The sequence below is a fragment of the Malaclemys terrapin genome, chromosome 19, assembly GCF_027887155.1.
Source record: "Malaclemys terrapin pileata isolate rMalTer1 chromosome 19, rMalTer1.hap1, whole genome shotgun sequence".
NCBI lineage: Eukaryota > Metazoa > Chordata > Testudines > Emydidae > Malaclemys > Malaclemys terrapin.
In genome coordinates, this window is record NC_071523.1 from 8,528,000 (window position 1) to 8,540,256 (window position 12,257).

The 12,257-nt window shown below is 51.5% G+C and overlaps 1 protein-coding gene across 1 annotated transcript in view; it reads left to right on the forward strand.

Moving 5' to 3' along the window:
- The window catches only part of VWA5B1 (von Willebrand factor A domain containing 5B1), a 70,357-nt gene that overhangs the window by 19,367 nt on the left and 38,733 nt on the right, over positions 1-12,257 (forward strand). Inside the window, exon 8 of the mRNA XM_054009328.1 lies at positions 8,873-9,049. Within this exon, the coding sequence (XP_053865303.1) occupies positions 8,873-9,049 (177 nt within the window). The remainder of the gene's footprint in view (positions 1-8,872; positions 9,050-12,257) is intronic.

Here is a 12,257-nt window from a genome sequence, read left to right on the forward strand (position 1 = left end):
AATTGGAATTGGGGGTACTGAGTGCTTCTGAAAATCAGGTCTCAGGTGCCTCAAGTCAAACTCCTAACTCGGAGGCATCCAAAATCAGTGGCCACTTTTAAAAATTGCAGTCCAAGGTCACACACAGAGACACTATCAGTACTGGTGATGTAACCTTTCCTAGCGCCCGGTCCCACGTGCCCTGGGCCTCCTCGGGCTGTCACGATGACAGTTTTCTGGGTGGTTGTTGTGATTGTTCATTTACATGTAAGACGTGTTGACAATTTTCTTGTAGTTCTTTTCTTTCCTGTGCAATTAGATGCAATGATTAGAGCCTCGTCTGTAGTACGCTGCAGGCTTCTCCTGTAATTCCGTTCTGAGTGCGGCAGGTGGATGGATACAACCTCCCACGCTGCCGCTCAGACGCCTGCCTGATTATTCTGTCTTGAGCCTGTCAAATTATCCAGTGGGTGTCTGACTCCAGAACCATTTTCCAATAGGAATCCCACCTGCATGCCTGGGGGGGACTGGAGGCGTGATCACACTGGGAACAGAGCAGCTAAGTATGGCTAGTGCCATGGCAAAGATATGGCTACAAAGGGCTTTCCGTCCCCTATATACATGACATGACAGTCTCTAACGGAGGAGCCATTGAGTTGAGTGCCCTAGTAGATTACAGGCTAGAACTGCCGCTCCTGAGAGCGTGACATTGAGCACCTCTTTGCTTAAATGAATGAACATGGATACTTCAGCAGTAAATGGTAATTAATTTCCCTTCTTCGTTTTGTTATGCAAATAGTTTGAATGCTCATTAGCTATCAGGATTATGAGACAACTGCTCTGGAATCAACTGGCAGCAGACGAGATCTGATGAGTTTATTGTAATTGGATAAGGGTGAAGGGAGTGGGGGGAAGATATGGGACAGATGAAATATCTTCCCCCAGCTGAGACAGAGCAGCGCTGACTGAGGATGTGTCTACACTGCAACGTAAACCTGGGCTCCGACTCAGGCTCAAGTCCTAACCCCGCTTCTGTCTACACATAAATCTCTCGGACTTGGGCTCAGACCCAGGGTCCGATGACCCTCTCAAGGGTGGAAGGTTCGAGCCCATCAAGGTAGGACCCAGGTTTCAAGTCCTATTGTTTTTGCAGTGTAGATACAGTCCCCCTTCCAGGCTCGGGTCCCTGGAGTCCGCCAAACGCATCCCACAATTCAGTGGGCCAACTTCCTTTGTCCTCTCTCTCCCACGAATTGCCAGTTGACTCCAGGGAAATGGAAACACCTCAGCCTTGCTCTAGTCCAGCAGATCGGCTTTTAACCCTTCCATTTTATTCTGACCTCTGAGCTGCAAACACAACCTAGGAGAACCTTCGGCATTTGCCAGAAGTCCTTCACAAAGCGCACTGCCCTGTGGTCGCGGGAACACCGCCAGATTTCGGTTAGTCTCTGGCGTGAGGCCAGCAAAACAACTGATTTTAGTCCAAGTACCAGGAATGACCAGTCATACCCCCAAAGAGCGAAGAAGCTGATGAGGCTGGAAATTTACCGGACCGGGGACCAGTGCAGGGAATGGAGGAAGTGGCTCAAGACGAAGTACCTGAAAACCAGGAACCATAGCTGTACCTCTGGCAGCTCGCGGACACCGTGCCTGTTTTGTGATGAGTTTGATCAAGTGCTGGGGACTGCGTCGAGCACCAAAGCCACTGGCGGGGCAGGATCACCTGCTCAGGACGGCGCCCTGTGAGCCCCAGAAGCCAGCACAGAAATGATGGGAGCCAGCAGCGGGCACTGAATGAGGCAAATGAAGTGACTCTGCTGATGAAACAGATCCCAGAGGAGGCTTTGTCACAGGAGCAGGTGCAGCACATCCTGGGGCCATCCTCAGTGGAGCTTTTTCATGCCCCCCCAGAGGAACAGCCCGCTACGGAACCGGCCGCACAAACAGGAGAGAGCGAGAAACTTCCAGTGAACCTGGTAAGTTTGTGGCTCCATTTTTGTGTTTACTAATATAGGAATGGGAGGGACTTCCCTTCTGTGAACCAATGCAAAAGACAGGATACGCCCCGGGTAGCAGCGTGCATCCACTAATGCAGGATTGCATGCCAGCGCCCTGGCATCTGTCCCCTCCCGCCCCCACCGCTACGTGGAATTCAAACTGGAGACCGGGAAATGCAAACAGTAAAACAAGCGCGTAGAAGTGACGTTTTTCTGGGAAGGCGCACATTTTTGCTCGTTCAATCTGGTTTGTTAAAATAAGAGCCTTATATTACCTTCCCTGTATGTACGCCGCTCGGCCCCAACCCACAAGGTGACGAGCCACCCGAAGAGACGGAACTGTACAGGTGGCGAGGGGGACGGGCAGAGGTTCCAATGTAGTCCAGTTCTGTAAAATGTAGTCCATGCAGTCCCTGGGTGACAAAACCATTAGTCCCAAATCTGCCTGGGGGGTGGAATTCAGCCATGCGAAAGGGGGATGGCACAAGAGCATGCAGTCCTTACAGGCTGCATTGGAAGTTGTGGGGAGGCACTAAGACAGGTGGATACAAACGCAGCATCCTGTTGATTTCCTCGTCGTGAATTCTGACCCAGTCCTGGGTGCTGAAAGCTGCAAACTTTCCCCAGAGCAGGAACTCCAGAGAAGCAGTCCCATTTTAGGGTTGCCTTGGTAGCTCACCGGCCCACTCCACTCGTAGCTGTGCAGTTCAGTCACCATACGTGGGAATACGTCAGTGGCATCCATGCTCAGTGTCCCACCAGCAGCTTCGACGAACCCCTCGCTTTGCCAGTCGGGCACCACAAGGACTGTTCCGACCTCCAAAATGTGCAATGGCTGAAATGAAGGAGAAGTGCTGTCACCAACCTCCCCCTAAATTCCATATTTTTTTTAAATTGTGATTTTGAATTTCCCATTCTCTCAGCACTGCTTTCACTGCAATGAATCTGGCTGGGTGCCGGAAGCTTTCGTGGTCTGAGTAGCCCTCTGCCAAGGTAACAAAGTTCAGTCTCAGAAAGTCATATTTTCTGTTCTGGAAATTCCAAACTGATTTTTTTTTCTCGGCTCCTGCCCTGAGCTATTCATGACAATAACGGCGTGTGTCTTGTCCTATTCTAGGCCCCTCGACCTCTCCAGGTGGCAATATCTCCGCAGCTCGCCCACATGCAGAAGCCTGGCTCACCGGACCTTCATGGAGTGTTCCGAGTGGAAGCTTTTCCGGGATTAATTTATGGTTGGAGTTCTGGACAGGGCCAACAAGCAGGTCGAGTACCAAAGGCGAAGGGACTTGGGCGAGAGGAAAAACATGCCAAGAGAGGCAAGCGGAAAGGCTCGGGCTGGCTTCACAGCTCGAGGACAGGGGGATGACACAAAAGCAGGCACTTGCTTCGCAGTTCCTGGAACAGGAATGGCGGTTAAAGGAGGAAGATAGAGGGCTACAGAGAGAATTGTTTGAGCGGCTGCTGTCTCTAATGGCTTCCAGGTTGCCAGCTGCTGCTGCACCATGGGCTGCATCCCCTCCGTGGTACCCTGCCCTGCACTCCAGGAGCAGCTTGGGCAACTCCATGGCTGGGTGGCCCATGCAGTAGGGCCCTATGAGTGGCTGAACAGGGCAAATGTGCCCCATGCAGTCCTCACTGCTGAACCCCTCCCCTATGGATGCTTCCACCCCCCACCCCCATGGCAAAGAGGGAAAGGAAAACGGGTCTCAGGGGAGATGCAGTAGCAGGTGGGGTTGTCTTGTACCTTTTTTTCACGTGTTTATGTGCTTTATTCTTGGTAACTTTTAAAGGTTTGGGTGTTGCTGGTGTTTTGGGGTGTTAAGGGCAACTGGCCTGCCCTGCAAGAGTTTCATATTGGACTGGCCAATAAATGTGTCAAAATAAAAGTTTTGATTTCATAAAGAAACCTTATTGCCATCACTGCACCGCAGCATGTCATGTGTATTTCAAATAATAAAGGCAAACACGTGATAAGGGACAACTGGGAAGTGGCATGCAAAACCCATGTCTCAATCCTTACGTCGGTTATTTACAGCAATCCAGACTGTCCCCCCATCCCCTTTCATAAGTGTTCACGTCATTCAAGACTATAAATAATGCATGACAATCAACCTCCCTGTGACAGGCGACACTCACCTCCTGAGTGCCTCCTAGTGGCTGGGAGCAGTACTGCAATCCTTTTCCCCACCCCTGGCCCCCCTTGTAGGTGGCTGACCTCGCTAGGCGGGTCTTCAGTGACTCAGTCCTCTGGCCAAGTCACACACTCAAAAATGAACCCCTTCCGGGGCTCTGTCTGCCTGCCCTCAGCAGGGTCTTCAGCCCCATCTCTGGGTCCTTTAAATCCAGCCCTTCATTCTGGCTTTTAAAGGCTCGTCCCGCCCACTACTCCGGGTCCCAACCCTGGGACCCTATAAACAGCAGCCATGTATGGGTCCCTTCGGTCAGTTGCTGCTGCATTCCCTGGGCCTCTTCCCACCTGCTCCCTTGACCTCCACCCGCTACCCTCGGGTTAGAGTTCTTAGGCCCACTCTCTCCCAGGTCCAATAATAGCCGGTTGAGTGCCTGTGGCCAGAGGGGAACCCCCTTCCTTCCTTCCCCCTCTGGTCCCAGCCAAGAACTGACCCACAAAGGCCCTGCCGCTCCTTTTAGCGGAGCCTGCTGGGCTCTGATTGGCTGCTTCCGTGCAGTCTTTCTAGGCAGACCTGGAGGGCCCACCTCCACTGCTCCTTCCTGGGGTGGGGTGCAGTAGGAGCATTGGGCCTCCAGCAGGGAGCCAGGAAGGCCTGGTACACCCTACCTCACCCCCCAGCCTACACAAGCAATCAACAGCCCTCTACCCCCTGCCACAAGCACATTCATACAGGTACTGGTCTCTCTCTTCCATTGGCCCATGCAAGTCCATCAGGTGGGAGCACAAAGCATCCCTGATGTCTGTTGCCCGGGTGCATCCAGCTGCAGCTGTGGCAGATGTACTTTCTGGCTGAGTGTACTGGGTCAGCGGCTCCTCGCTGCCATAGCCCCATTCGGGGGGAAATGACTCACCTCCGGCTTCACAAAGACTGTGACAAGCACAACAAGCCACAGGGAGGCGGACAGCACTGATGTCACTGGAATCCAAAGGGTTCCGTAGACATCTCCCAGGGGATTTCAGTCTGACAAACTCATTCAACCACCATTCTCCGTCTGCTGAGAGTGGAATTAAACCTTCTTTTGCCAGGGCCTCCGAGATCAGGGGCTGGTTTCAAAAGCCAACGTAAAAAGGCCAGAATAGCAGTGGGGACAGTGACGCCGTTTATGACAATGTCACGTGGCGGGAATAATGGCTCAGTGTGTCCATGAATGTAGACTCCCAATTGGCAAAAAAAAAAAAAAAAAAACCACCCAAACCCTGGCATCATGAACTTTTCCAGTGCAGCCAACCCTTACGTTCATAAATCGCCCTTGGTCGTCCACGAGGGTGTGCACAGCCGTGGAGTAGCACCCTTTGCAGTTCTTGTACTTGTGCTCCTGGAGGAAGGCAAAATATGGGCACACGGGTCCCATCAATGGCCCTGGCGCAGTCTGGAAACAAGCCAGCAATGACTTCAGGAGTATCTTTTATGCCCGCCATCTTGGGGTCAACCCCACCCCTAACTGCCTCAGAAATCTCTGCCACCATTTTACCCACCATTGACTTTTCAATCTCAAACGGGTTGGCAATGGACCTGTAGCAGCATGGGATAGCCAACTTCCAGAAGGTGATAGCAACCCGCTTCTGGACTGGCCAGGCCACCCTCATATGAGTGTCTTTGTGCAGGAGGGTTGGATCTGTTCACAGAGCTGCAGAAATACAGCTTTCTTCATGCAACATTTCTGGACCCACGGCTGGTCATTGCAGGTCTGCAGGATGATGGGATCCCACCAGCCTGTGCTTACGGCCCTGCTCCAGAAGTGCCGGTCTACACAGGGGGCGTGAACGGCTGTACCAAGTGAGCAGCATCAGCCAGTTCAAGTCTGCCATGTTTGCATCCTCCCACTCCTGCTCCATCATTAGATCTGTCTGGTGCCTTCCGTGGGTCAGAAAACGCTGCCGAAATGCCCACCAGCGCCTCATGGAAGCTCTGCCCACATCCTAAAATGGGCTTCAAGCCCAAGCAAGAGAAGTGCTTGAAATGGCACCTCCTCCATGTCGCTGGCTCTGGCTGCAGGACGGGCGCAGACCAAAACGACAGCACGGCAGGTTGTGTTGGCGGGTTGCTCAACCTTCCTGTAACAGGCAGCAAGGTTTCCCACACGGCGTCCCCCACGGACGGTGAGAGTGGCCACATTTCGGGAGGGTGCTAGGAAGTCTGGGATACAATTGGTTGGACTCGGGTCTGCCTACTGCAGTGTAGACAGCCCCGAGTTCGGGCCCAGGTTAAAATATTCTTTATCTAGGGTTGGGAATCAGTACAGATGCTCAAGCCCTGTCTCGAGTGCCATTAACCCTGGCCTTGCATTGCAGTGTAGATCTGCCCTCCGTGTCCCCTTTACCAAGGCTTCCCTTGCAAAACTCCCTCGGAAGTCAGTGGGAGGCCCGTGCTTATAGGGCTGCCAGGATTGGGCCCTGCTCATTTGAGGCTCCTTTAACCTTGTGAGGCTCTGAGTGCCTCCCAACATCCTCACCTGCAGAACAGCCTAGTGCACCGGGCACTGGATTTAGACTCAGGGGAACCCGGTTCAGTCCCCAGCTCAACCCTAGGCTTTTATGTGACCACGGGCAAGTCACTTACCCTGCCCCGTGCCTGATTTCCCCATCTGCAGTACGGGGGTGATGCTTGCCTGTGGCACGGGGGTGCTGTGAAGAGAAGCAGGGCAGGTCTGCTTTTACGGTGGCCCAACAGGGCACTCCTCACCCTGTCCTGGAGTCTGGGACGGTTCGTTGTGAGTCCAGTGCAGTGGTGCTTGAGCTCTCTGGCCCTTTCAGGGTATTAAAGTTCAAAGACAAAGGAATCTGTCATGGATGGTTCAGACACAACAAATCCTGCATCTTGGCAGGGGGTTGGATTAGATGACGCTTCAGGTCCCGTTTAAGCCGATGGTTCTATGCATACAGTGAATTCAAAAACATCTTCAGCAGGACCCACCCTTCTGCTCAGGGCTTGTCTTCATGCAGCCCGTCCTTCTATTCAATTTTCCTAGGACAGGTCATCCCATCCACAGGGGACTCATCCAAGCTGTCTCCATCTCTCGGCTGACACCCGGCTTCCCTTGTGAGGTGCTCAAATCCAAAGGTGTTATTCCAGTCTGTATACGGCTGAATAGCAATTACTATGCTGGAAGACACCAATGGCCCCTTTAATCTGCTTTCTGACAGAGGCCAATGATGCATGCTTCTGAGGAAGGGTGAAACAATGTGACATTAGAATGGGGGGTGGGAGCGAAATGACTTCCCGACCCCTACCAGCCGGTGAGCAATTTAGACCCTGAAGCATGAGAGTTGATAGCCCTTGTCATTTATAGCCAGGCTAATGTAACTACAGGGTTCTGTACTTATTCCTGTAAATGTGAATAGCATTTCCACAGGGGGCAGGGGGAGAGAAAGTCGGCCTGTGTTGCTGACAAATGAAGCCTCTGTGTGCAGATCAACCCAAAGCGGGGCTGAGTTGGGGAGAGATCAGCGGCACGTGTAGACCAGTACAGAAAAAGAAGGGTTAGTAATGATGTTATAGCAGGCTCTGGGGATGGAAGCCTCACTGGCTGTATAAAATATGACCAATCATGCAGGCAGAAGGTTTGTGAACTTCCCATGAAATCAGAGAGAATCCGCAGCCTTGGTTTTTTTCTTTTTTCAGAGAAAAATTGTTTGCTTAAGAGCGTGTTTCAATACTGCAGAGCTGGGACAAGGGGCCAGATTCTCAGCTGGTATAAACCAGCGTCACTCCATAAGTCAGTGGAGCTCTGCTGATTCACGTCAGCCGAGGATCTGTCGGCTTTTTGTTCTGTTGTTGTACAGCACCTAACACAATGGGGTACAAGTCCATGACTGGGGCTCCTGGGCATTATGATAATGTAAATAAAGAATCATAATGCACCTAACAAAGAAGAGTCTAAAAGCATCGTGGGACCTCTTTTTTTTAAAAAAAGTTCAATGTTATTGATTTTTTAAAATGAAGATTGATACGTATAGTAACATGAAAAAATGCAAAAAGCCAATAGGTCTGAGGTATGATGTGTAGTAAACTATGTAGCATGCAGTTTTCTATTGCAATTATACCTGGCGTGGTAGGCCAGGTATTTTAATGTATCTGATACAATATGATAAAAAGAATAGGTAGAAAAAAAAAACAGAATCAGCAGAAAATAACAGAGCCGGCCATTGTGCCCCATTTAGATATGGAACAATGCTTGAGGTTGTTGTGTGTTCTGTTCCTAGCTCTGCCATTTAATTACTATATGACCTTGAGCAAGTCACTTAAGGGCTCCATGCCTCAGTTTCCCCATATGTAAAATGCACATGCTAACAACACTTACCGACTTCATCCACAGAGGCTTACTTAATAAAGTGTTCGGAGATTCTCTGCCATAAGGTGCTTATCCCAAGCTGTAGATTGGTGGTGTTCCCACTGTGAGTTCATGCAGGCAGGCGATACATAGGTATTCTCTGATTGGGGGTCTCATGCAGCATTTGCCCTCCAGAGTGCATCTTCCCTGATAGAAATCAGACATGTCATTGAGCACTGGAGCTGCTCCACGGGGGGCAGGAATGGGGGAAGTTGTAGCAGAGACAAAGCTCAGGTGCGTTTAACACTGTGTCTCTAACACGGCTCTGTTTCATGCCTAGAGTTGGGGGGAAAGGGAGAATACATGGAGGGGTTTTACAGATAAGCAGCAACACTGGTGCTCTTCCTCTCGAGTTCATTTCTTGCTTGTTGCAGACGGAAATCATCAGGAAACGTCTCAACAAGGACATCCCTCACCACCCCGTGATCATGCTGAACTTCTGCCCTGACCTGAGAACCAGCCAGCCAGACCTCAGGAAAACCCAGGGAGAGTTCATATTTCTGATAGACCGCAGTGGAAGCATGAGCGGCACGAACATCAGCCGCGTCAAGGTACCACAGGGGGTAAAACCGCGACTCCTAAGGGTCTGCAGTTGAGAGGAATTGGCTGAGCATGAAACTCTGGTTAAATATTAGCTAGCAAAAGGGTTTCTTTAAGTGCTGATGAATCATCTCTACTCATCTCTTGCAGCTCTCTGGGTGTCCTGGGGTGTCCTTTCTGTGGATGGAACAAATCCAAAGCAGTTTTGTTTTCAGCATCTCACTGGTTTGCATATAATGTGTTCTTCAGCCATTCTAGCTCTGTCTGGTCAAATTTCACAGCCTATACAGAGGGTTGGGACAGGTCAGTACTTCGATGGAAGATCCCCAAAGAAACTCAAAACACTGCAGGAAGTGGTTGGTGCTAGTCACTCTGTAGGTGGCATTCTGCCACGGGCCTGCTCTGTGACCCTGGGCAAGTCATTTCATCAGTCAGTGCCTCTGTTTTCCTAGCTGTAAAAGCAAAATAATAACATGTACCTACCTCTGTGGAATGCGTGAAGGACTTTGAGCTCTTTGGCTAGAAGGTGCCATTATAAATAATAATCAATAATGTACCTGTTTAAATTCCCTTTGCAGCTGTAACTGGTAAATGAGTTATTTGTGGCCGGTGCTAAACTCTCTTGTAGTTTTGCTGTGCGGTGTTAAAGAGCTGCTGCATTGCACCATGGCTGTATCAGCGGAGGGTGACATTGAGCTGTCGAGGTAGCTAGGTACACGTGCATATGCCAGAGGATGTGCCGCATGCGCTGTAATCCAGAGGTACATATGAGTAGGGCCCTACCAAATTCATGGTCCATTTTGGTTAATTACACAGTCATAGGATTTTAAAAATAATAAATGTCATGATTTCAGCTATTTAAATCTGAAATGTCACGGTGTTGTAATTGTAGGGGTCCTGACCCAAAAAGGAGTTGGGGGGGGGTTTGCAGGGGTATTGTAGGCGGCGTTGTGGTACTGCTACCCTTGCTTCTGCGCTGCTGCTGGTGGCGGCGCTGCCTTCAGAGCTGGGCAGCTGGAGAGCGGCGGCTGCTGGCTGGGATCCCAGATCTGAAGGCAGCGCCGCTGCCAGCAGGAGCACAGAAGTAAGGATGGCACGGTATGGTATTGCCACCCTTACTTCTGTGCTGCTGCTGGCAGGGCTCAGCCTTCAGAACTGGGGCCCAGCCAACAGCTGCTGCTCTCCGGCCGCCCCGCTCTGAAGGCAGCAGAGAAGTAAGGATGGCAACACTGCAACCCCCCTAAAATAACCTTGCGACTCCCTTTTGGATCAGGACTCCCAGTTTGTGAAACCCTGGTCTCCCCCATGAAATCTGTATAGTATAGGGTAAAAGCACACTCCTCACAGGAGGAGACCAGATTTCATGGTCCATGACGTGTTTTTCATGGCCGTGAATTTGGTAGGGCCCGACCTATGAGCTATAACCCTATATAAACACGTCATATTGTTTTGAGGACATTATGGTAACTGGCTTTGGACATAGAAGTCAATGGGAGCCTTTCCACTGTTTTCAGTGCGTTTCGGATCAGTCCTGCAAACCTTACTCACATGAGGGGACTCAGTGGGGCTATTTATATGAATACAGCTCACAGGATTGGGCCCTACGAGAGCCAAGATGACTATTTAGTTCTTGGAGGTCCCATTAAGTGCTTTGCTGAATGGGGGGCTTAGAGATGACCCCCTCGGGAGTGAAATAATAGAAGATGGGCAGTAAGACAGGGGCCTTGGGTATGGCTGGCAAATATTCTTCCTTTGGGATGGATTCAGTGCCAGCTTCGCCCAGCGACTTCAGGGACGTCTACGCCGTGGGAATGGCAGTTTGGGTAGGCAAACCCGTGCTAGATGTACTCTAGTCAGTTGCTGACAATAGAAGTGAGGGTGCCACACTGCAGGCTTCAGCACCAGCTGTACAAGCAAGTACAGACCTGCCATTCACCCGCCCAGCCTGCAATGCAGACTTCCCCTGAAAAGGGTGTAAATCAGGACGGAGCTTGGCTGTGCACCGCTGTCTGGTATAACTGTACAGGCCAGGACTGAGCCAGATCTCCCTCCTAGAAACTCCTACAGCCATTGACGGGGAAATCACTCCAGTCACTATTTAATGATTCTTGTCTTCGCCTGTTGCACTTCAGGGGCCAGGTCTGTGTTTGCCAGCTGGCCCTGGTAGGTCTCAGTGAGCAGCTGCAGTTTGGGGAGGGACAGCCCTGGAAAGATTTCTTTCTGGACTCTCTGGGGTCAGTTCGCCCCTGCATGTTACATTTTCCTGAGCCAGTAGGGGCTGCTACATCCCCTAGCCCTGGGGAGGGCAGGTGGGGTTTGCAAAGCCACCCTTCCCCTGGCATTTCTGCCAGGAAAGGGCAGCTCTAAGTTGCAGGTGGATGGCCGGCTGGCAGAGAATACCTGGGAGAGCCACTGAATTAGCTCAGCGCCAGGTGTGCTGCCACACCCTCTCTTCCCACCATGCCACCCATGTCTGGGGCTGAGCTAGGTGGATGGAGAACCCCTACCACTGCAGGAGCTCGGTCCTGGCCCTGGTGCATCCCCTTCCGGGCATAGTCTCTGCTTCTGGGACTTGCACCTGAGGCCCGCCAGCAGGAGCCCTGTTCAAAGTCTTATCATTGCCACGCTGGCGCTTGTTTCCATGGGAACGGGATTAGGAAGGCCCCCACCCGCAGAGAATGAGAGCTCTGCCTGCTGTTGGCAGAGTTCTGGAAGGGTTAGTTTGTACAGGCCACCTGCAGAGAACCGGAGCCTGCCTGGGGGGCCGCGAAAGCCTAGTAGCCTCAATCTCGTGCACGCCCATGTGTGTTCATGAGCGTGCGTGGGTGCCTACGTGCGTGTTTGTGTGCGCACACGTGAATTTAAAAGAAACAGATGTAAGTATCAGCCCATTCAAAATTCCCTTTGTCATTCTTTGAAAAGCAAGCGGTCCCGTTCTGCCAGACACTAGCCCTTCTCTCACCTTTGCAAGTGTGAGACCCACGGGCCACTTAGGGAACAGAGCTGCGTGCAGAGCTTACTGCTCCCTGCGATGGCATTGCCCAAGGGCTACACTGACAGGTCAGAGCAGCTGGAGATGAAAGATGACTTCACTGATGTGCAAGGAAACACTGCGCCTCCCCCCCACATTGTACAACCTGATAGTCATTAGGAGCTTCTGGTCTACTTTGTGTGCATGCAGGGCCGGCTCTCACTTTTTTGCTGCCCCAGGAAAAAAAG